General features: G+C 36.7%; 1 protein-coding gene across 1 annotated transcript; it reads right to left on the bottom strand.

Annotated features, from left to right (window-relative positions):
* Positions 1 to 290: 290 nt before the first annotated feature.
* Positions 291 to 26,566, bottom strand: POC5 (POC5 centriolar protein). Its single transcript, XM_009884251.1, has 12 exons — positions 26,483 to 26,566; positions 24,071 to 24,118; positions 21,992 to 22,139; positions 13,673 to 13,869; positions 13,130 to 13,306; positions 10,358 to 10,462; positions 8,878 to 9,057; positions 7,582 to 7,744; positions 4,414 to 4,532; positions 3,422 to 3,535; positions 2,364 to 2,540; positions 291 to 680 (listed from the first exon to the last, which is right to left on the bottom strand). The coding sequence occupies exons 1-12, from the start codon at positions 26,564 to 26,566 to the stop codon at positions 531 to 533; spliced, it is 1,662 nt and encodes a 553-aa protein (XP_009882553.1). The 3' UTR covers positions 291 to 530.

The raw sequence follows: 26,566 nt of genomic DNA, 5'->3' as shown, positions 1-26,566 counted from the left end.
TTTAACAATTTGGTGGACTTGGTACCTCACCTGGCCCAAGTTGCATCCTGGGTGTGAAGGATACCACCCTGTTATTCTTCATTTGAGTATGCTGTTCTAGGATATAATTAAAATACACGTCAACTACACTTAGTTACATAGGCAACTAAAAGCATATGTAACAAAAATAAATTTAATTTTCACTTGAAAGTAGAAGTTAGTAACATTGGGACTAAACAAAGAGATTCAGACAAAAAAAAAAAGATCACATTCTATCCTTTATTTAAAAGTGTGCAAAAGATTCCTTAAATAAAAAGTGTTTCTCTTAATAAAATAAGTTTGCAAATAGTTTGGAGGTAGAACAACATTTCAAGTTCTTTTTTTTCCCCTCCAGATGTTTACTATAAAAGCACTTTACTTGAAAAAATATTTTTTAAAAAACAGTAAAAACATGATACATATTTTAGGCCTCGCTACATCAAATCTGAAAAGACTGGGAAGAGGTTTAAGTTGTACCTTGATAAAATCCCCCATCAGTGAGAAAGATTCACTCAGTCAACAACTTTTATTGACTGAACACTGGTATGAGTTTGGCCCTGAAGCATTCGTCCAACTTGTCCTGCAGGTCTCACACTGGTAGAACCAGAAGAATGGAGCACAGTTCGAGGATATTTAGCAGCAGTGGCTTGGGATATAGTTTGCTGAAAAGTAATCAGATACATCAAAAAACTTAACAGTACAAAAAAATTCCCATTAAAATACCTTTAAGTGACCTGTAGTTTAAATAGAAAGATTTGCAATAAAGCAAACTGAAATAAAAAAAAAAAAAAAAGAAAGAAAGGTTAGTTTAGCAGAATAAGTAATTTTTTTCCTTCCTTATCTGTAGTATACTTTTTAGAACATACAGGGCTAAACTTCCAATTAACTAGGTACCATGAACTTTCATCACCTCAATCTGATTTCAAGGTTGGTCTGTTTGTTTTTTTTACCAAATTGTTCAGAATTTTCCTCTGTAGTCCTAATTTAATCATGCCAACCTTCCTTTTGAAGTTCAGTATTTGCTATGAGAAAGTCTCAGAAAGGTCCCTGGTCTCTGAAAGGAAAAGGTTTGCATTTAAAAATGAATTTTCTCCCTGCAAAACTAGCCACGTTACTACAATAAACAGTAGTCATTCTGCTTTTAATCAAGGTAAACTCTCTCCCCTGTCAAATTATCTCAAGAGAAATACTTCCATCTGACTGCCTTCCACTTGGGCATTTATTTGCAGAACGAGTATATGGAATATATCTCTGGGATTGTCACATTTATTACATTTTTAAAAGTCAGTTTTTGGTACAGTAGTTCAGGTACTTTATTTGTCACACTGGTCACACAATCTGAATCCAGAAATTGTTCTTAATGAAAGAAGTCTCACGCCAAACCTCTAGCCCCCTGAGGACATACAGTTTAAATATTAATTTCCGCTTAGGAGCCTAAATTCTTGAAAGTCATATGCAGTCTGCCACAGGGCTCTGATTCACCACAGGAAATGAGTGAAAGCAGAACATCCCTCACACAGACAGTTACCAGTAACTCCAGCTCAAATTAAGGGGTCTGATGTAGCTCTCCTTGTTCTGGCAGTATCACTGAAGAGAAACTGGACTTTCAGATAGTGCAGAGAAAACTCAGATCCTACTTCACAGGTTAAAATATAACAAAAAACCCCAAAACATCTTCAACTGTTTCATACACCTCCAGTTCAAAGTATTGTTTGCTCAGATTGGTCTAAAAGCATAGAACCATTTAGGCCACTGTTTACAGTCTTCTCATATGTTCTCTGTATCCTATTAATGCACTTATTTCAGTGTTTTCTTCAGGATAAATGGGAGGAGTAGGACTCAAAATACAACAAGCAGCAGGCTTGATGAATTTGATTACCTCCAGACAAGGGTTTTACTATTTTCCTCCCAATAATTTGCTATGCTTAGCCTCTCAGGCTAATCTATCTCTCTACCACCTGTGGTTCAGTCACTCTTTCTGCTATACACCATGAAGCTGGTCTTTAAACTGTGGTTGCATGGTGATGACACTAAACGTTGCTGCACCAGCTGATCCCTTCTGCAAAGAAGAGGACTCATGGAAGAGCTGGCCAAGAGACAGCCAAGACTGTGAATACATGTGAAATAATTACTACAGAAACAAGACTAATAGATTAAAGTGGCAATATTTACTTCCTCTCCTCACCAGTGCCTTCTACCCAGCCCAAAGACAGTACAATTTGTTATTTTAAACAGGCCTCAGGTCTGAGCCTTGTCTAATACTTCTTCACGATGGTCATTTTTCTTAAAACTACTACCAGATGTGTTATAATAAGAATACTGTTACAAGCATAATTCTGACTTACCTGAGTGACTGGATGATGTTTTTCAACAATGACTGAACTCATGGGTGGAGCAACTCCCATCACTGCTAAACTACCACAAATTCTGGCTTTTTGTCCCATATCGGCTCGACCCGTGATTCGAGCAGTGATTGTTCTTCCTGCTTTCTGTTGAGCAGATGTTATTACTTTTGCCATGGGCTGCAAATAAATTAAGTACTAGTTGGTAAAAAATTCCAAGCATAATATTTACAATGCTCTAGTATGTCTGCTTAGTTTTATCAGCCATGTGCCTAAACAGAACATGGGACATTGCAGGTAACCCATTACGTTATATGGGACTGAATTTGGTCCACCTACTTGCAACCTGGTTTATTCCATCTTTTTCCACTCTAAGTATGAGATAGCATTTTGAGCAAGTGACTTTTATCCTGAGGGCAGTAAGGCTAATTTGACAAAAATCAGCAAACACGGATAGTTTAGCTTTGATCACTGGCTGCATACTCAAGTGACTGCTGCAGGTACTTCCATCACCCTGGAAAGTCTTTCTAGCAGTGACATAGCAGATACAAAAACACTTCCATGCAGTAAAATGCTGCATCTTTCTCTGACAGCTGGTGGCAAACTGTATCAGATGGGAAACAGAAAGGAGAGCAATGCAGAAGACAGTTGAGAACAGTAAAAAGGACAGTTTAGCAACAAATACATAAGCAGGAATGAGAGAGACATTTCAAACACCAAGATGCTAAAGCAAAGCATATTCTTTCCATAACAAAATGGTATCATGTGAAACACTAATTGGTCCTGTTGTGCTATACGTAAGTATATGTGTACTCTTCTGTTCTTCATTTTGCCACGCTCCTCCCTTCCCCCTCCAAACATCATTTAAAATTGCTCCTAAGATAAATGGGTTTCTGTAACATTAACGAGCATTTGCAAGCTAGTGTCTTCACACAGCTGTATAGACTCTATGACAGTTTCCTCAACTACTGCTCTGAAAAATGTGGAAATAATGATACCCAAACTAATACTTATTTTAAGTCTGCCTAAAAAAAATAAAAATGTTAATTTTAGCATGTTACCAGTTTTTGAGTTGATGCCACACCAGATCCTGCAGCTGTGCTAGTGACAATTGCTGGAGAATCAGAATCTAGCCTGGTCTGAGAAGTGCTTGCATGACCCAGGTGGGTAGAAAACTGTGAATGAAACCAGAGTTTACAAAGAATGGCTATAACTAAAAATACAGTGTTACCTTTAGATAGTTTTTTGACTATTCCAATTACACTTCTAAATTTAACTTCTTTTCAGATATTTTCTCTAGTTTACTTTTTTCTGGCTAGTTTAAAAATATTTGTCTAAAAATTCTAGAAACAATGTGAATAACATTTGATACTATTAGAATGAAAAATCAGAAGAGAGGCAAGCATATCTTTTCTGTTGTAACCTGTACTCTAGTGTGAAATTGTTTTACAGTGGCAACGTCTTCAGGATGACTCCAGGGCAGGTCTAGAACATCCAAGCTACTGGGTAATGATCTGGCTAAGCTGACATGACAGCACAATAAGCTGAGTTCCCTTAGTGTCTAGATATGTTACACTCTTAAAAAAGAAGCTTCAAGTCAAGCCAGCTTTTCCTCTTTTCAAATTATACTAAGCTTAGTTTTTTTGAAAAACAAAACAAAACCAAACCCCAAAAACCCAAAAAAAACCCCAAAACCAAACCCCCAAACTCCACAGAAAACAACCAAACCCAAACTACCTCTTAATGGCTTTTTTCCAGAAAGAACCTCAGAAAGCAAGTACTACTCATTATAGTGGCCTTGCCTTCATCAGTGTAATGCATTTTCACTAAAATAAAAAACAGAGCTTAATGAAAGTATAGCAAGTCCCAGCTGTGCCCCAGTCACTTCATTTACACAATACAGTCTGAACATACCCATATGTTTCTTTTACATTTAGACTGTCTTCCAATTCCTTCAATTCATGGGTTATGACATTTAGTTTTAAAAAGCTCCAACCAAGGAAGTTCATTTTTGTCACTAGCAAATACAGTTCTGTTACAGCTACATGCTTACCATGTCTTCCAGCTGAAGAGTAGTTGCTGCTGGAGGTGGTGGTGAGGGCAGATCGTATTGTGAAGGAGGTAGCCTTCCTGCAACAGTGGTACCATTATCATTTCTCCTACTTCCTACATCTATTATTAGAAACACAAAGTAATGGGATCAGCACATAATCTAGCACACCCTGAGGCGAAAAAAAAGACGTAAGTCACAGTAAAAGATTTATTGTTCCTTTGGGATTTCTGTATAATCGAATTACAAGGATCAGCCTGTTCTTTATAAATGTCTGTGTATGTGTGTGTGTGTGTGTGTGTGTATGAACATTCCTGTATTTGACCTCTCTTTTCAGATGCTTGGAAATAATATTTTCCAAGGGGCTTGTTTCTGTGTTATGCCTTAAAATCCCTGTGGTGCTTGTCACATACTTGCAGTGCAAAAAACCGAGGTTCTCTGTATTGCTTGCCAATATGAAATCCAGTGTGCAAGCACTGCTCTCATGCTAAGGGCCAAAACCCAGTTCAGGTAGACAGCAGTGAAATACAGAAAGGCCATCTCTATGCCCGTTCTGCAAGGGCGTAAGATCCTTAAGGCGGCTCACTGTCAGTAAAATAAAATGTTATTTTAACTTTCCTGAGAATGTACTGAAATTTCAAGTATCACGCTCAGCAGCATCTCATTTCCACATGCAATGGCTGGACACTGGCCACATCCTGGCCATAGGGCTGGGATGATCTATGGGCACCCTAGAGCCCTCATCTCCCCCCACCCGCTGGGTAAGCTCGTACAAAATCTGCCCAAGATTATTTTGTCTCACAATGCAGACATCCTGGGGAGGTCAGATCTGCAGACCTAAGCTCAATATCTTTTCCAAGCAGTTTCAGCCTTTTCCTTTAGAATATAAAGTTCCTTAAAGGAAGAAGAGAGAGGTATTCTTATTTACTCTCCTATTTCTGAAGCAGGTGATGCTAGCAGCAGTTCCAGGACAAGGGAACTTTGCTCATTCCAGGGACTAGGGTGACACCATGTGGTAGTTGTGTTTTTTTTGTTGTTGTATTGCTTGGTTTTTTTCTTTGTTTTTCTCTTGAAGCAAGTAAGAAAAAATATAAGGAAGGTAGTTCAAATCGGTGCAATACTCCAAGATTTCAAGAGTGAAAGTATGCCAGAATATGCATTTTCTGCACATACATGTATGTATACACACTTTAAACTTAAGCACAGATAGGACCAACACATAGTCACAGACCAATCAGATCCGATTACAACATTAAACTGTACACTACTAATAACCTAAATTATGATGTATATAATAACCTAATAATAATAAATCTGTAAAGGGATCAAATTCTGCTTTTATTTCGAGCGTCAGTAGGTGGCACTGCAGTGCTCATATGTATATATAAAATCACTGACTGACACATGGAAGCTTTTATGTCCACAGATTACAACTAGAACAAATAACAACAATTATCTAATCTGATGCTTGAAGTCCCCTGATGTCCTGATCACTGTTCTGTTATACCTGAAGAAGAATGCAAATAAATGCTTGTACAGTCATATTAAATAACTAATTTCATTAAGAGCACTGTCTGGCTGTACCAAGAAAGAGATAGTGTCCCTGGGGCAGGGGAGAAGGTGGTATGAGAGGCACTGGAAGAAGATGGCAGGCATGGGACCACGGACAACAGAGACTGTGAGATGTTATGAAGCCTGATGAAGACTACACTGACCACAGGAAATTAAAAAGCATGATGCTGGACACCCAGAAGGTTGGATACAGGCACACCAGTGTTGGCCAGCACAGCAAAACCTCTAGGTATCGTGCCTGTGTAGAGTATCACCTGCTGCTTCATGGTAAAAGTCAAGCAAAATGTTTGGTTCATGAACCCCACAGTTGGTCATGGCAGCTTTAATTTTCTTCCTTTCCTTCCTACTTACCCTCTTCTTCAGAGGTTTACAGAAACAATGCCTTCCTACTTCACACCACTCAGTTACCCATCATTATTAGGGAGACCCATTGTCTGTTGCATGTTTTTGGAAAACAATAAACAAATATAAGATAAAGCTTCAAGACAGAGTAGTTCTTAATTTATAACACTGTGAAAAATAAGGTCCTTTGGCAATGCCATGTAACTTTTATTGCCAAACTCCGTATCTTCAGAAAAACATTCATTCTTGACCTTCCCCAAATACTGTTCCTATGGTTTTACTAAGCACAGTTACTGTGCTTAGCCAATGTCATATTTGAGTTTCCTAAGCAACTGCACAAATACCACATATGTTTAAACAGGCTCAGACAGCTGCTCAGGTAAATACCTTCTTACACCTTCTTCAGGTTTTTATTTCCTCTTCATATCTACATTTTTGGGGAGTAATTTCTCTGAAGTAGCTCAGAAACTTATAAGATTGTTAAGTTCAGCAACTGAAGTTACTCATCTAAGGCCATTAACAACTGCTGCTGCCAGTACAGCTGGTTGTTAAGCCACACATACAGCTGTGACACTCAGCTGGCACAGCTTTTTTCTCTTTAATGTACACTGCTGCACCAGCATGATTACGCTCCTACTGCTAGAGGCTGTCTCACTCTGAGAGGGTGATTTCATTACATCAGTAAGGGTGTGCAGCTCTTTCTTGTGTAGCTGCACAAGTTTCACGAGTGTGCTGCTGATATAATTACATTGGTGTTTCCTGTTCTGGCAGAGCACTCCCAACTAAATACAGAACCTGAGAGATTTACTTGCCCTTTTTTGCATTAAAAGGCAAGACTAAGAAAGAAGGGAGAGCTGCCTGGAAAAAACAGATTCATTGCAAAATGAGATTCCAGAGAACAGAGGAAGGTTTTCCAGGATTTTCCGCCCACCTCCCAATAACCTGGGTGCTCACAGAATTCTGGGTAATCTTCCATAGTATTTTAAGAAGTCTGCCATCCCTGGCTTCTTGTTCAGCCTTCAGCTGCAGGTTACCACCCTCCCAGCAACAAGGGATGAAAAGAACATCTTCCACCTTTCAACTACAGCAGTACAAAGTTCAGGATCAGAATATTTCTCAACATACTCAACAGGACTTTTTAAAGCAATAAGAGTTTGATAAACTCTGTATTCCCACAAGTCCTCATGTGCCCACAAACACCTCTGCAACCACCACGGGACCCACCCCCTCCACATTAGAGCTGCTTTTTATACTGACCAGGATCTGTCCTGCTGTCCTTGCCCTGAAACATGGTCATTGCTTCCAGATTCAAAGCACATACACCACGCATAAAGGCTTTCTTCATGGTGTCTTCATACTGTTCTCTTTCACTGTGCAGTCGCAGAATCTCAGCTTTTGTCTGTTCCAAAGTAGCACTTAGCTACGAAAGAGAATAAGGAAACAGCTGTCTTGCACTTCTGAATGCAAACTACAAGCACATTCCTCGATCAGCTTTAGAATTCAAATCACCTACTATGATTACAAAGACAAGCATCTTCACTTCAAAATCTCTGGTTCAGGAGAGAAGAACAGCTACTTGTCATTTATTTGCACTACAGCACTTTATTTTTACTAGAGTATACCAAGGCCAAGAGTGCATTCAAAAGGACTGTCAGACCCTACCTAACCAGCTACGCAGAAATTCATCTTGCAAGTTTTTGTCTTCTAGAAGTTAAGCATCTGGCACAAGCTAGACTTCCACAGGACCATGCATTCACTCAACAGAAGAATAAGAGTTCCCAAAAAACTATTTAAGCATAGGTTGCATTGTCATCAACAATCTCTCTTTCCTAGCTCGTGTAAAGAACTAAAAATGCCGAGAAAAACCAGACCAAGTTACCTTTGTAACTCACTACTTACTGTTCTTGTGCTGGTAAGCCACATTTGGTAAGCCTGTTTCTTAAAACCCTAGGTTTAACGTCAAAATATAAAACTTTTAAAGTATCTATTTTAAAACTTTATTTACTTACTGTCCACCAATGCACACATTGATAACTTTATCTTAAGCTCTGAAAATTCTTTAACAATCTTAGTTGGCAAGTTGAAGGCAAAACCAAACTTAAATTCAGCCTTTAATAGAGTAGCTGTTAAAGGACAAAAATATTGTACTCATCATGATAATTCATAATAATAATGGTCTTCTATTTCCATTGTCTTCTTTAGTAAGAGTTCATAATGTATAGCCAATATTAACACTGTGCTCTTAGAAAACAAATACTGTCCCTATAGGTGGGCAAATACAGATTTGTCTCATTTCAGCAAGAGTCCAAGTTATTCCACCTGTGTGTGTGTAGATCAGCAACATCTTACATCAGACGCAAGAAAAAAAGAAGTCACATCTAGAAACCATAGCAGAGATCTTAGATGTCCTCAGATCTTCTTGTGTACTTGGGAGCTCTGTTCTGCTGGAAAGCCCTCACGTTTTTCAAGTTTGCTGAGAGATACGTTGGAGGAATGGGGGGTGGCGGAGTAAGGGAAAGAAAGAATAAAAAAAAAAAAACCACCTTATTTTACCTCTGCAATTTTGGCTTCATAATCATTGGTGAGCTGAACACAGACATCTTCTGCCCTTAACTGGCAGGCTTTTGCTACTTTTTCTTTCCATTTTTCTTCACTAAGAGAGCGCCATGCTGCCCATACTTTCTTCATCAGCGCTGTCCGGAATTGTCTGTCTGCTATTCTATTTGCATATTCCTTAGGAAACAAATATAACCACATCATATGCAACTTCAAGTTTCCTAAAAATTTAAGTACTCGAGAGTGTGGATGATGGTTTTACAACTTATTACATAGACCACAGTAGGAATGCCTAAACTGAGCTACACGTGCCGCAAACGTGTAGCTCAGTTTTGTGGTACACAAACACGGCCTCAGCAGCTCAATGTTCTTCCTGCACACACGTCACAGAGTGTTACTGTCCCTATTATGAGGAGCCATATTTGAGAATTCCCAGGTAACACAAAACATTGTTTTTACTCCTAACTTAATGACACTTAAACAACCACCTTACACATATGGTGTAACCACGCATGTGTGAAGCCATTTAGTGGGTATGTGGCACATTTTGATTCACTGCAGGAACCATGTAAAACCTGCCGTCCCAGAGGTAATTAGCATAAACCCCCTATCTTTTTAATAAATTTAGACTTCAGGATGCTTTTAAAAGTCCTTTAAGACAATTCTATTTGTCTAGTCTATTTCAAAATGGTCACCACACAAGGTATGTCAACATTAAATTACTTTTTCAGAAATGACTTAGGAAAAATAAAAAGAGCTGAGTAAAAACCACACTCCAAATTATTAGTAAATTCTAAGATGGGAGGGAAGGCAAACAGAAAAGGCTATCCCTCTCTGTATTTCAGCAGTTTTGGATACTGTAAACAAACTTGAGTCTAGCCAGGAATCTGTACCAATGAACAAAGGTCCTGAATACAGCTTCTCCTTTTTAACAGCCTGGAATGGGAAAGATTTGCAGTCTTGACATGGGATCCTTGTTTTCTGTCATACTTCACTTAGTACTGTTTACTGTCATATGCCTGAGGAAATGCCCAACATTGTGTGTGCCACTAGTTTTTCACTTCAAATTTTGGCAACGTGAGAGAAAAGGGCAGCTGAAGTTTTAATTGTGAAAATGGCTTCCCCCAAAAATGTGATACTGTATCATACCACTGGTTAAACGCAATGTATTTGAAATTTAGACACTATCTACTTCAAAATGTACATACTGTAAACGATGGTGATTTGCTGTGAGCTGATCACAGTAATTGCAGTAATATAAGACAAGTACAGGTTTGATTCTTTCCCTGTGACAGAGAGTATTCTGACACCAACATTCTTTTTAGCATTGATGTTTTCAAACTGTTACCTGACATTGTCAAACACATTAAAACAGAAACACTGTCATTTCTTCAATCTGTAACAGGAACTACAGCAACTCTGACCCTTTTGAGTTCAGAGGTTTCATTTTCATCACGTTTTTATTTTGTGCACATACCTCTTGTTTAGCTTTAACATGCTGAATCCGCCACAGCGTAAAATTTCTCATCAACTCTATTCTCTCCTTTTGCCTCTCTAATGCTTGGGTCAAGTTAGTAATCACCTGCAAAAATATTTATTAACACTATTTCAATAACTATGACCTTTGTAATGTCAAATAGAATGTACTTTATGCATCGGTTATTTTTCACTTAAAGCAATTACTTTTAAAGCAATATGCTTTCTACTGAATCTTCCCCTTACTTTAATCAAGCAGGAAACAATAACCAGAGTTCAAATCAGCAGATAAATTCCTGTGGCTTCAACACTCAGACTGTGGCACACTTTCATTGTGTAGTTTTAGGAAAAATTCAACTGAATTGTTATTTCATCCTACATCTGCAGGCTTCTGCGTTACTTCTTTATAATTAAATGTTACTGTTGCATAAGGTCAGAAGAATCATTTCAAAGAAATTCTGACAAATCAGGAATATTTATATTAAAAGTTTTAGTGAATTATTAATTAACTGAAGTGTAAAGAAACAATTTATCTGCAGAAAGCTTATTCAATTGTCTGAACAGAATGAAATAGAAAAATCTGATTAAGAATTGTTATTATCTTTAAGAGTTCTCACAAAATATATTATATAGGCCTATAGCAATCAAAACATCTGAGAGGCAAGATGGCCTGCTGGACACAGAATGCAACGAGGGACTTTTACCAGCAATCTATAAATATTTTTTAAGTAGTACACAGAAACAGTCAAGGTTCGTTGATTAAAAATTAAGGCAGACATGATGCAAACTGGGTACATCAAATCACTAACTATTTCTCTGTATTTTTGCCTAGTTTCTTAAGCCAGATTCTGTCATCAGTAACACCTGAGCAACTCCAATGGGCAACAGTGACCAATCTTGGGACTCCTATTGTAAGGAACAATATTCTAAGATGTTGTATGCTAACATATCTGAATATCTTATATTGCATGTTACATGCCATTATTATTGAACATACATCAGTGAAATGAATTATCTTAAAATAAAGTTTACCCTTAAATCAACAAAGTTATCTAGCAAACAGTACAAAACTATTTTGTTTCAGGACAGAATTTCATACAAACTGTTTCAGCCAATCTTCAGAACGTTTAGTGAAATATTACTAGGCAAAAGCTTGGTCTCTTTAAGGTGTTCAAAATATCAAAGTCAGAAACAAAAAAAAGGTCAATTTGACTCATTTAAAGGAATTTAAAACTGATACATCTCTAGATTTTTAAGAATGAGTTCATAACACTGTATGTTAATAAATTTAGCATAAGCTACTTTTCTCTGCTTAAATATGACTAATTTTAACTTTTTGCAGTTTCACAATAACTGTAGTCTCAGCTAGAAAACAAAAAATTTATGTAAAATTAGAAGTAGATTTGCATAAATCATCAACAAATCAATAAGAAAATAGAGAGCAAAGGAAATGAATATAATAAATTAATTCCTCTTGGTAAAAAAGTGTCATATACTAACATAAAACATCAACTATTGATGCTGCATACCTGTTGATCACACCAGAAGTCTTAGCCTAAATCCGTGTTTGTTAATCAGTATATTTTTGCCACTAAAAAGCATTTGTGAGACTTACAATGTGAAAACAAGAATCTACAGTATTCACAATATTTGTGAGGCTGATGGACTTTGGGTTATGCCTATGTCAGAATACAGCTGTTTTGATGAATACAGTGTGATACATGGAAGGACTGCCACCTACTGTTAAGGTGGTATCAATAATAATTTTCTATTGAAAATTTTTTATTTCTTTTTTAAAAACAGAACTATAAAATTGGCTGAAGAAAAAGTGTTTTTGATAGCAGAAAAAAAATACCACTTTCAAAGTATCATCAAGAATTATGGAGCATTAAACATGAGTGATATACAATGATATCTAACAGAGTAAGATATGTTTGAATGGTATATTCTGAAGTAACTATGGCTCTGCACATATGTTTAATGATATCAGACTAATCCCATTCTTGTAATGTTACAACATTTATATTTATTTGCTTGGTCTGAAGATTAGACTGTTTGCCAAATGGATACAGAACATCATCTTCCTCCATATTTTAACCCCTTCAATGGATTTTTTTTTTTTTAAAAAAAAAGGTAAATAGGAATTAGAAACCCAAGCGTCATTAAGTGTTCTCAAGTACAAGGTTAAAAAGTCAGGACAGCAATAAGAGCATTCAATTACATTATGTGATTTCAGGGCTGCCAAAATTTTATATCCACTTCCATAATTCTAGTTAATTTTGAAGTTGTTGATAGTTGATAGCAGAAAAGTGTAACTCAGAGACCCCAAATGTGCAATCTTAAGAATTTGTACAAATGTGCAAGTCTTAAGAATCCTAAAATAGAGACTGTTTAACATTTAGGAGACTGCTGCCCATTTAAAATGCAAGAAAACCAATCCAAAAATTGAAAAATTAAAGGCTTTTAAAGTGTAAGAGCTATTAGACTCATCTAAGCCAGTGTGATTTTCATGAAATAAATAAGGAACAGATATAGACCCTAGGTTTAAGAAGCAAACAATGCCAAATATGTGCATACATGTTAAGCTTCCACTGTTATTATGGACAACGTTATTAGTAACAATGATACTTTTTCTACTATACAGTCTAAACATATTATTTACTTCTCTATACTTGCTGCAAGTAGAATTTTGTTTGAAGAGATGGACGCAAAAATTCAGTGTGGATATTTTTAAAAAGAGAGGAACTGTTGAATTACGAAACTGAATTACTACCTCATCTTTCCTGCCAATAGATATTTCATAAGTATGTAGCAACTCCTTCAGGTTTTCCATCTCATTGCTTAATTGTCTCACATGTGCAGCATGTTTCTCTTTTTCTTGTCTCATTTGAAGCTTGTGATGTTCGATCAAACTGAGCTTCCATTTTCTCAATTCAGTCAGAACATTTGTCTGAAAAGTTAAAAGGAATGACAGTAGTGCAATTAGTTAAAAGATTAGAGAGGAGAGAATAATTTTATCTTAAAACACTTAACAATTAAGGAGACAAGAAATATTTACAGTGATGCCTTCATTACACAGGCGTCTATATCTATGAACTATTGAATGATAATACCTGAACATCCCTAATGGAGAAAGTTATTCCAAAGGTCTTGAAACAAGATATTTTAGTTCTTATGTGCAATACATAACAATAATCAAAAGAAAAAACACCATTTCCCAGTGAAATCACACTGCAACTTTTCCTGCACTCTCACTTATACCACAACACACTGACATTCATATATGATTTTTAAGGATTCCATACTAAACAAATACCTTAAGACTTCCACTCCAGAGATCAAGTATGTTTTCTATCTGAGTTACTTTTTCATCGGGTAGAGTTAATTCAGTCACCATGGCTTCATCGATTTCTCTTGGACCGTGTGTGGACCCTTGTGAAGAAGTCTCTTCTGAAAGAACGGGGAAAACTCGTTCCATATTGGCCTCAGAAGGCTCCTTCATCGATATTAAGACTAAAAATGAAACAGAGAATAAGGACTGATACTCTGGAAAGGCTAACTGGCGTGCATTCTGAATGGAAGTCAGAAGCCAAGCATTAAAAAACCCCCCAAACAATTTATGCCATCAGAAACCTCCTGTCTCCATGTAAAACAAACAACGCAATTCAAATATATGCAAGTATATTTAAACCAACAGTCCTATTGTAACGTTAGTCAAATGAAAACTACTGCTCCTTTAGAGAACACAATTTTTTAATGTAATTTCATTTTAAAGAGGATGACCACAGCAAGTAGCAAAAAAATAGCATTGCCAGAAACAAAAAGCCTCTCTCAGTAAAGACTTCTTGTTGATTAACATCTCAGGTAAAAAAACCATAAAAACTTTTGCCATTTTCCTTAATGAGACTGTAAACTCCTGAGGCCACAGCCCTTCCTTTGCGCACTCACAACACAAGCTGTGTGCATATTTCACTGTTGGTATGTACCTGCATCCATTTTCCTTGCAGCCTTAAATTTGCTTATCTAACTAGATTTTAAACTCTTTGAGAAAGGAAGTATCTACTCTGAACTTATATAATGCCTTATACTCAATAAGACCTCACTTTCAGGTGCTGTGGCTAACTACCACTGCAATAAAAATTAATCCAGAAGCAAATGGGCATGTGTTTGAGTTCCAACTGATGGGAAGAAAAAAAAATGAGCTAAGAATAAAGAAGTTAATATTTAAGTAAACAGAAGAAATTAAATATTGTTTCATACTTAGTTATTCCTTACAGAAAATTTGTGATTCAAGTTGACAACTGAATAAAATTTTGGAAAGAAAAGCGATTAGCAGATTAGTTGTATTAATAACAATCAGGACAACTTCAGAACACTCTCCTTTCATAAATGGAGAGAGGAAACCTCCAACATTTTAGTCTTCACTTCTGAAAACAAGTATTGTGTGTACAATTGGTTTCATAGTGGATGGGTACTATTTTTTGTTACAAGCACACAAAGATAAACTTTACTGTTTGTCACAAAGCACTATTTTCAGCAGACACTGGAAACATATGTTTCTAATTTATTCAAGGCCGAGCCTGATGGTTGACAGTCTTTTACAGTTACTGTCACTGTTAGGTCTTCTGTACAAAAGAAGTGAGAAGAGCACTCTGGCTAATACCAGTCCCCCCATCAAGTAGGTTGAATTGCAACTACTACAATCATGCTCCAAACAAGGAAATAAGGAAGACCTGTGATGCAAAGGAAGTTACAACAGCTTTTTGGTGTTTTTCCTAAGGTCATATACAGCTACACACCATAAAATAAAATCAGGTTGAGCTAAAGAAGCCCCATCTAACACACTAGACTAAATTCCCTACCCCATTACATAAGCAGAAGACCATAAAGAGATTATTCCCAACCACACCAGTATATTAAGATCAGGGTCTAGCCTTTTGTTATGGTTTTTCCTGCAAATGAGAGAAGTATTGCTTAGCTAATGGCAGAATTTGAATATCTGTTACTTGTAAAGATCTCAAAAAAAATATGAGATGCTAGACAGATGACCCAGGCGCTACTTGAAATACATCTAATTTCATTAATGAAGATTCTGGCTGGCCTTTCACAATATGAAATATTTGGCAATGCTACTATTGTCAAGTATTCCCAGTTCTGTCCTTCACCACTTTTTCCCCATTCCTGCATGTCACCGTGTTCTTCCTTTAGTTGTGACATTGCTGTAAAATGCGTGCAGGTTTGTTTTTACTTTTAAACTTTTATTATTTGCTTGGATTACAAAGATATCCGATTTACACAGCACAGTTTGCAAAGAAAAAAACCAGAACAAAATGTAACCAATAAAAACAGCATATTGAAATAGTCTGACATATAAACAGTGTATTAAAATAGTCTGAGATCGTAGTATTACAAGTTCATAGAATGGTTAGAGTTGGAAGGGACCTTAGAGATTATCTGGTTCCAACCTCCCCCCCCGCCATGAGCAGGGACACCTCCCACTAGACCAGGTTGCTCAAAGCCCCATCCAGCCTGGCCTTAAACACATCCACGGATGGCGCATCCACAATTTCCCTGGGCAACCTGTTCCAGTGTCTCACCACCCTCAGAGTGAAAAATTTCTTCTTAATATCTAACCTAAATCTACCCTCTTCCAGTTTAAAGCCATTATGCCTCATCCTATCACTACAAGCCCTTGTAAAAAGTCCCTTTCCACCTTTCTTGTAGGCCCCCTTCAGATAACGGAAAGCTGCTATAAGGTCTCCCCAGAGTGTTCTCTTCTCCAGGCTGAACAACCCCAAATCTCCCAGTCTGTCCTCACAGGAGAGGTTCATCACTCCCCTCCCCTTATTCCTCCCTGTGTACACATTATCCTAATTTAGCTTCCATTTTTCTCATTTACCATAGGACACACCTTCACTGAATCCACTGAGTGTATCTGCTACATGTTATCATCATCTTATGTAATTTATCCTGGCCTTCCAGTATTACCATAATTTTCTAGTTGTATACATATTAATTTCATTCTTATTCCTAATCCACGGCATTACATGATGACATTCAGTTACAATGCACTAAGGTACGAAGGACATGGAACCATTTGGTTATGATAAAGTATAAAAATGTACTTTATTTAATAATCCTCACATGCATTTACGCCAACAAATCTCTAGAGCGTTTTCTTGTTTATAGTAAAGGTAATGAAATTAGCTGTTTTTCCAGATGTCTGTTATTCCAGTACTATTGTTTTTTGGGTTTTTTTTTTTTTTTTCCTTTTCCTGTGTTCCTCTGACTTTTCTGCTTTTATTAAGTAAATAAGCTCTGACAGTTCTCACACATGATTTGCTATCAGTGGCCCAAGCTGAGGGTAGCAATTTGCTAAAACGTGCAGGTTTTTTAAAAATCTCAGAAGTTTAATGGATCAATACTGAGGACTGGTAGCCTGAAAAGAAGGAATCTTCCCACTGTTTGGGTATGAGTCATCATTACACATCTTTGCTACAAATAACTCACTGCTCCAGTCTTAGTCATTTTCAAATTTAATCAACTAAACTGGCAACAAGAACAGGAAATTAAGTTTTAGGTTTCAAAGTTTAAAAGCATTTGGACATTGAATTGAATTGAATAGTACAGCATGTTTTATTCCAATTATTTTTCTTATTTGACTGGAAGCTTTTAGTGAAGATGTTATGTATAATTAAATTTACTGCAACAAATAGAGATTACCAGTAACTAGACTTCTACCGTCATAGTGGAAACATTCACTTCAGTTTCAAAAACTTGAGGAAAAAGTCAAAATGCCAGACCAAACAATACTCCACAAACAGAACTTCATTTCAGAAGGCATTACATGGCATTGGAAACTGTTGGCCTTAAGACCTACATCATGTGGAGAAGGGGAAAAGACACTGCAATCTTGAGAACCCCTGCAGAAGAGCAAACTTTTAGGTATTAAGTCTATACTCAGCAGAGACATGCATTTTGTTTTACAAAGTTATAGCACACTACCCTAATAATTTATGATTTTGTTATTCTAGCAGAGCAACAGCATTAGAGCTGGACAGGGAAAGAACAAATGTCAAAGAGCCTGATTTTTAGTATGCACATGTAGCAATGCCAAAAGAATGGAGATAAACAAAAAAAATTAACTGTCCTTCAGAAACAACCCACTAATCTATCCTGTCTGATCAGTATCAGAGGTATTAGTACTGCACTTGAATTTAACCACTTTCTCACTGCTCATCCAAAGCCTTGTTATTAGTATCGGGGGGAAAAAAAAAAAGTATTCTGAGGGCATTAACACTGACAAACACCACTCAAATATGCAAGCACTCTCCATCAGTACTAGAGGTTATACAGAGATTGGACAGATTTTGGTTAGATCCTTTTTTGAAAATTGAAATAATCTTTTTACAACTAGATTGTTTCAAGCTCTGTCTTAAGGAGATATAAGATATCTCTTTCCTAGACTGACAGGACATAGTTACATTTTGACCTACGCTTTGATAAAGCAGCAAAGCACCACAAGTTTATTTATCATGTGTAGTAAACAGAAGCATGATGGTAACACGTAAATATTCTTCTTGCCTCAGTTCTCCAGAAGACCAAGAGTACTCTGTTTACTGTTTTTAACCATTTTTTCATTTTGAAAATAAAACACAAATTGTAATTTGCAAGGTGCTGCCCTTTGCAAAGATAATAAATATCTCAGTGTCTATTACTGAGGGGAATACATGGCTCCTTGTAATGAGCAATACCTAAAACTGCGATGCAAAATTTTGATCACCATCAAGTATAAGCGCATTTCTTTCCCCTGTTCAATGACAATTAACTACAGCTTGCAAATGACTATTCTTATTTGGCAATACCAAGCATACTAAAAGGTAACAATTCAAATATTTCAACCGAAGCAACCAAGGGAATGGAAATTTGTTCTCTCACTTCTATTGCACACCTTTAGACAGTAAAAAGGAATAAAGATTTCATAGGGTACGTGTTCAGCCCTAGAAAAAGAAAAAAGAAGAGCATAACCCCTCTCACAGAGCTAAAGAGAGACAGCAAGACAGTGCTGGCTAAGATCTTATCTTCAGACAGATATGACTGAAAATAGAGTTTACAGTCATCTACCAAAAAAACCCCACAAGTCTAGTGTTTCGAGTCTGATCTTTCTTATGAACAGCAGTATCACACATCACAAATATTCCCTCACAAAACAATGTTCCACACAAAATGGGAGACAAAAGTCTAAGCAGAGAGAGCACTGGGGACAAGACTTGAACTAGAATTTGCTCCATAAGAGAATTCCACATAGCTGGGTTTGAAATTTTCTACTCCCCTTTTGCTCCCAGCAGCTGACCTGAACTGCTCTACAATTCAAGAGGTTTGCAAGCGTACTTGAATCCTGGCAATCTGCTAGCGTGACTGATCAACAGCTGGCTACAACGGAAGACAATTCAGAGGAGATGAGCACTATGCTCTTGAAGCTCAGGGAAGAATACAGGGAGTGACCACAGCTGTTGTAAAGAACTTATCTCAACACAGGGAAGGGCAGATGGCGGCCTTTGTTTTCATAAATGGCTATACCAGTTGAGTGGATCAGCTGGTTGTGTAAGTGGCCTTAGTTAATCAAGAAACATGAATGCATTCCTGTGCTAGCCAGTGGGAAGCATTGGCTCAACCCAACACAGCCTAAAAACTGAGAGCAACCAGCAAAATGAACTTTCAACAGAGCAATAAGCTTGTGCTGGCTTTAACCCACATAGTCCTTCCTGGCACCTGGGGATGCTCCGTGTCATGATGGTTAGTATATGAAGACTGGTAACAGGAATCACATTTGTTCTGCGAGCTAACTGTATATTACAAGTACTCTACCATGCTGTGACAATTCACTCATCTCCTGCTCAGATTTTGGTTTACACAAAGCTTCTGCTAAGGCCTGGTGTATCCTGGGAGTTGTGCCAATAGGCCAAGGCAAGAGCAGCATGAGGCAGCACATGATGGATAGAAGGGCTACAGGTCATAACACAGCCATTATCACCTGCACCTCACTGTCTCCTGCAGTCATAATCCTTCCACATTGATTGTCTGGCAGTTCCTTCAGAACCCACTAATTTACAGAAAGAGTTTAGACCAAACTTCCAAGCTCAAGGTATAAATGCATCCACTTACTCAAAAAGCTTTTGAAACACATCTAAAAGCAGCCAGACTGCTGAGGCTTTCGTGCTTCCTTGTGTGATACAGGGGAGTCCTGCACTATGACGGAGAAGGAAAGACGAGCACTCTCTGTCAGTTAGGCAACTATTTTGCTCATAGGTGTGTGAGCTATAAGTTGTGAGTTATGAATTAGAGAACTTGTGAGTTAGAAACCTCATGAATTAAGGGATAAATTAGTGAATTCACATGTTAGACGAGTCTGTAGTCATCGAGCCATTGCTTGATGTGCTTGTTTTGAGCTCAGAAAATAAAGTTCAGAGTATGCTGACCTGTAAATTTGAGAGAACCAAATGGACTTTGACATGTGCTTGCATTGCAATTTCAGTATATTGCTGTATCAGTCTGCTAAACCAAGGTCCCGTAACAGCAAATATCTTCAGACAAGTAAACCAGTACTAGAAGACTAAACCCTCCTCATGTGCAGTATCTAAAAGAACTTGGTCAGAATATTGGACTCTTGACAATAGCCACAGAATGTTCTTTGGTTGTAAAAATCACAAATAGTTTAAATGTTACCTTTAGCTGACTCTATCAGACTGCAATTTTTGATACCTCAACCTGATATAGAAGATGAGGATGCTTTATTCCCCTGAGCAAAACATTTTCTATCATAATTTTTTAAATCCCAAGCAACTGCTCTCATTCTAGGAGTTGCAAGCATACTTCTCACTATAGTGGATTTTTTTCTACAATATTTGACTGTTCAAGAATAATTGCCACAGTACAAAATACCAGCAGCTTCTATTGATCTGATTTCTTATGCAACTTGGTAAAAGTCCCACACAGGACATAACTACACTGGATCAAGTTAATAAACTTCAATATGTAAAAACAAAATGCAAAGGCTGCACTTGAAACTCTTCTGCTGGCAGAAGTTTTTCTATTATTCACATTCTAATTCCAGATCTACTTCCATTACAGAATATTCTCTCTCTCCAAACTTCCATTCTCATGCTTTCGATGAACTCAAAATCATCCGTTCTCCATTTCCTATGGCAGTCTGATATTCAGAAGAACAGCCAACCACACTAGTTTCGCATGGGGAAAAGTTACGGATGTGATGTCCTTAACAACTAAGACTCTCCATTAGTATATAAAAATGTTAAAACATTTCTCCTTGTGGCATACTGGAAAGAGATACTGGCTTGGGTGTCTGAACATACCTAAACTCCACTGCACAGACTCATTGTGGAAGGATACACAGCATAACCAATACTACCTCCCTCATTTTAATTGCATTCCTCATTTAAACAACATGTTTCTAGATAATTTTTTATTATATTGTATTAATGTGTGTTAATGAAATGGTAACTGACAGCTTACTAAGACCGCATTATATTCCGGAGAAAACAACATACAGTTTAAGATGACAGATTTATTTTTACTCATTATTCTTTTCCTCATGTGAAATAAATAACTTTCAGAATATGCATTGCCCTTTGAAAATGCACTGGCAAATTCCTGCTAGCAGAGAGTTATTTAGCTCTCATCAGCATGGCGAGAATTCTTGCATACAACACCCATGAACAACATTTATGCCAAGACAACAATTAGCACCAGATTTACGCAGCACGTCAAGCTGCTTAGTCTCTAGTAGTAAAAGTATCTAGACATTTTACATCCCATGCTTCTCTAAATAGCAGAGATAAACCCATCAAGGGTCACAAAAATACTAGTGAAACGAAAACTGTTGGTAAATATTTCTAACATGAAATAGCATGATAAAGAATAGAACTTGGTTTAAAGTAAGTTCTTCCAGATTAAGCTAAACTCCCTAGTAAAGAAATAATACTGGTATGATTGTTTACTATTTCTTGTGAAGCAAAATTAACACAGCTTCATCAATCTAAATGCTAGTGACAAAAGTAAACATATAACCATAAATACCAATGCATCACAAGACACTAAGTTTATACAGTCCTGAATTTCAAGCAATAAAGTAAAACTAGAGTAGAGTAATTGAACTAAAAGAGCAAGAATGGCATTCATGTAGTGACATAATTAGTCATTACACACAGCCCTTTTAAGGTAACTCTTACTTCCAAATACTCGTATTTTAAATAGTCATTTATCTATCATGGCAGCACAGGTATAAGCAAAACCAGCTGTGACCTGTCAAATTTTGATGAGGTATACTGTAAGTGTATTACAACTATTTTGTATTATTACACCAACCACTTTAAACATCCGCATCACAAAACACAGAGAACTGTCAGCACATCAATACTATCATCTGAAAGGGATGTCGAAGAGACAACCCTTCAGCGAATATGCCTTCCTAAACTTCTTATTGGTACGTTTGCATTGTGCACAACATGAGCTATGTATGTTTTTCAAACAGAAGCTATCAGAAAACTTAAGTCAAAAAATTCATTTTTCTTGTAAGCTCAATGCATACTACCTCAACACATATGCTCCATACTACCTGGTGTCTTATGGTGAATGGCATCATCCGTTACACTTGAAAATCTGCCACCTGCTCTCAGTTCTGAAGCAGGTTCTGACCACTTCAAGACACGCTGTTCAAACGTCGGAGTCACTACAGCATAACGAAGCAGCTCTTCATATTCATCCTGTCACAAAGTGATAACAAATAATTATAAAACTACAACTACGTTTCTAAAAACTAGGTATATGTAGGAAGGAGTGGAAATAGTTTAATAATTTTTGAGAGGTTTTTTATTAATTTTATTATGGTGAAAACTAAGAAAATTTCCCCTGAAGTTGCAAAAATGAGATATTTTCCTACCATGACTACAATTCGTCTTCCTCTTGTTTCATGTTCACAATCATTCCAATTAGAACAAGATGCACCGTAATAGTTACACAGAAATACCTTGCTAGATGCCAGAATTGGATACTGTAATAGGTATCTTAAACAAAAACATGAATGGAAAAAAAATATTCCAGATCATGTAAGCTATTAATCACCTAATACTATCTCTAAGCATTACTATTACTGCAAAGAAATATGTATTTTTATAGCCATGACAAAGATGCTACTGAACGCAGTCACATTTCATGTTCAATAACATTACAACTTCTTTAGTGAGAGTTCTAAAGCCAATCATCAAAAGATGTTTGATTATCCAGTATTTTCTTTAGATTAGATCTAATTATTCTCACCTTCTATTATGCATTTTTTAAATTATATAAGTATAGGGAATGCCTGTATGTAACTAATGCAGAAGCTTTCCTGTTAAAAAGTTGTAAACCAATCTAACTGGTATGTGGCGTTATACTGTGTACCAAAGGACACCAATTAACTTAGCATTTTTTTGAAATCTCCTAATTAAACAGATTTTCAGAATGAAATTATTTAGAGTTCTATGTGAAATTGTGAACAATCTGTATTATAGCTTAAACATATAATTCAGTAATTAATTTAAAAATTCCAGTAGCAGTTAAATACTGAAACCGATCAAAACCAGTAATTAAACATTTGGAAAAAAAACGCCAGTTGGAAAGTACTAAACCAGGCCACTAGCAGTCATTTTTTCTTCACTTAATACTATCCTAGTAATTCTGGTTAGTAACCCAATGAGGTCAAACTTTGGAAACCAATTGTGAATTGAAAAATTATTTTGCTCTTCAAGCTGGGGAAAGTCAGAGTGAAAACGATCAGTTACAGATACCAATTACATGTAATATGTTTTTGATCTACCATCTGAAAAGGACAGTATTTTAAAACTTTCAATGTAACCCTTACATTTATGTAGGTTTCAACTAATTAGAGAATTTAAGAAGCCAGGCTTTGCACATTTTATCTGAATTCTCCTTTCAGATTTCCATTTCCCATCTTAACCTATTAATCTATCATGTTAAAACTAAAAGGTTAAATAAATGCATATGAAGCTTTATAATTACAAACAAATACATAGCATATCTGTTTGATAAGCAAAAGGAAGCATCACATTCCAAGTAAAAGGTATAGCTAGCTGTGAATCAACAAGTTATCAATTTTTTTCATATCCTTCTGAAGAAATACAGTTTAGACTTTATCAGTTGTCACAAGAAGAAAACAGGTAACTTCAGATGAAGTTATTCAACCAGGAACTACAGGTAACTATACAAAATTCCCTGCAGCACAATTTCCGTAGAGTAAAAAAGCCAACATATTGGTCTTTACCTTAACTCATCTAAATTAAATGATTGTGCAGAAGACATTAGATCACTTCTCTGTCTTCTTCAAAGAGATCATGTGACCAAATAGCAACTTAAAACTAATTCTTCCCTGTCCAACAAGTTAGTTTTCAGTCAGAGCTGATCCAGCTGCTTCCACGATTACCTTATCCAACTCAAGTGACACAGTAGGTAAGAAATGCAGGCAGGTGGCTCATTTTGAGTCACCCAATTTAATCACTAGCACACAGTCTGTATTACTATAGACATCCTGAGCACTCAAAATATAGATATCAAGTTCTGGCAGGAAATTTATCTAGTCTTTCAAGTTCTAACACTCTTACTAAAACCCAAAGAATCCACTATGTGCATGAATACACACTCTTATGCACCAACAGAAAGTTTCATTAGACAGCATCCAGTGAAAAATCTGGAAATAAATGCTTATAAATTACAGTATTACAACACTGTTGGAGTGAAGTTGAAAGCAAATATCCAAGCAAACACTATCCCAATTGTAAGCCAAAACTTAGACGCACAAAAAAAATCCTGCAGACTGCAATAAGAATACGTAAGACTGAGAAACAGCAACATTGACTGATTTAAAGTATTATCTCAACCTTAAATATTCCATAACAAAGACGATGCAACTGGAATGTAATATTGACCAATACATTTCAAATAAAAGCATAATAAAATAAAATTAACAATATATTTTTTGTTTACTTACTATCTTTGTTCTGCTCTAAACAAATCTTTCAAGCTGTTATGTCAACTACAAAATTTTGCTAGAGCATAAAACTACAGGAATATAATTCCAAGGCCTGAAGTTTAGAGGAGTTTTGACCATTTAATGTATACTATCTTGGTTTTGTAGAAGTAAATAAATTAGTGTTGCAGGAAGCAAATAGCACAAGAGCATTCACAGGGCTTTTTTTTCTTCCTTCTTAAAGCATTAGAAAAATCTACAGATGATGCATAGCATTTGTCCTTAGGATTGCAGTCAAGGGTACTAAAGAACACAAAAAGAATGGATTGAACAGACAAAGTCTTGCACAATTCAATTGTAAGCATATGGAAAACCTCTAAGAGCCGGTGGATTCTTTCTATAAGGAAAATGTAATAATCTGGTCTCTATTTAAAAGCACCAAATTATCAAAAAGGACCCCAAAAAAACAACAAAAAAGAAGCCTTTCAAAATTATCTAAAAGGAATAGAGTACTTCCCTGTCAATAGTCCTACTGCTCAGCTGTGACCCCAGTGTTCTTCTCTTCGACAGTAACAGACTCCTATGAGGAGCAGCTGAGGAGGCTTTGTCTAGTTTGGAGAAAAGGAGGCTGAGGGGCGACCTCATTGGTTCCTGAGGAGGGCAGAGGTGGAGAGGGAGGTGCTGAGCCCTTCTCCCTGGGACACAGTGATAAAACACGTGGGAATTGTTCAAAAGCTGCGCCAGGGGAAGTTCAGACTGGACATTAGGAAGCATTTCTTTACCAAGAGGGTGATCAAACACCGGAACAGGCTTCCTGGAGAGGTGGTCGATGTCCCAAGCCTCTCGGCGTTTCAGAGGTGTTTGGACAGTGCCGTTAATAACATGCTTTAACTTCTGGTCAGCCGTGAATTGGTCGGACACTTGGACTAGATGATCGCTGTAGGTCCCTTCCAACTGGAACTACTCTATTCTATTCTAGATGTGTCTTGGTTGCAAAGCCGTCATTCATTAATATTAGTTTACTTAATCATTCTCTACAAGGCAGCCTTAGTACCTCCTTGATTATCAACCAGATCATAAAAGTAAATTTTGTTTTTTCAAAATTTATCACACAATGCCTTCATCCTGTTGTCCAACTACAAAAGGAATTGGAAACACAGACCAATTACTATTGCTGAACAAAGATTAAGAAAACTTATCTATGACATGTGACCACAAATAGAGAAGCATACAGACTGCAGAACTGAATTGCCCATAAACAGGTAGTTTAAAAGGGACAAAGTCAATCCACGTTAAGGAAGAAACCTCTTAATTTAATAGTGCTTCTGCTACATATGCACATTCTACCAGGTAACAAAAGCAGAGATGCATTTCTAGCAAAACTTATTTTTGTCAAAACTAGCCTGTTTTGGATAGAATCCTATCAAAGGAAAAAAAACACCCACTAGTCAAATAGGAGTAATCAATTATTAAAGGATGAAAACTGCTGCTTTCAAAAGAACAGGACAAAGACTTTATCCAGTATCTTTGCATTCTCTGAAAGAATGCTGAGCACAGAAAAGGAAAAACCCCCACCATTAAAGTTCCAGCGTATCTTGGCATATTTGGTGCAGAAAAAAAAATACTAATAATTTCCTTTCTGAGATTAACTTGGCCAAAATCCTACTCCAAGGGAAAAAAATCCGTTTAAAAAAATTCAGTTCTTATATCATGGAAGAAGCCTAAAATAGTTACACATCATCCCTCAGAAACAATGGCTTTCTATCCTACTGTGTCAAACTCAACACACATATAAAATAACACCAAAAAAAGGCAAGAAAACTGTACTATTTTACTTGTTGCTGTTTAGATAATAATTTTCACATAAATCAAAATGTCCTGTGAAACACCCAAAAGGGAATCCAAGCAAAGATATTTTAATCTCACATTTTTTTTGTCTAATTTGCTTCTTTTCACTAACATTTTAATTATTTCCTGCACATATAAAATATAAAAAAAGATACAGTTTTGTTAATTTCCTCATAATTACCCTTTGCCAAATAAAATGCCATGACAGTGAACCAAACAAGGTTGCCTCTTTCCTACCTGAAGATCAGAAGAAACAGAACTGCCCCGAACAGAGTCTTTTGGCAAAACTGGACTTGTGCTTTTCTCCTCATCTGATGACAT

The sequence above is a fragment of the Charadrius vociferus genome, unplaced genomic scaffold (assembly GCF_000708025.1).
Source record: "Charadrius vociferus isolate BGI_N301 unplaced genomic scaffold, ASM70802v2 scaffold183, whole genome shotgun sequence".
NCBI lineage: Eukaryota > Metazoa > Chordata > Aves > Charadriiformes > Charadriidae > Charadrius > Charadrius vociferus.
The sequence above is the reverse complement of the archived record's forward strand: the minus strand, read 5'-3'. Positions and strand labels throughout refer to the sequence as shown.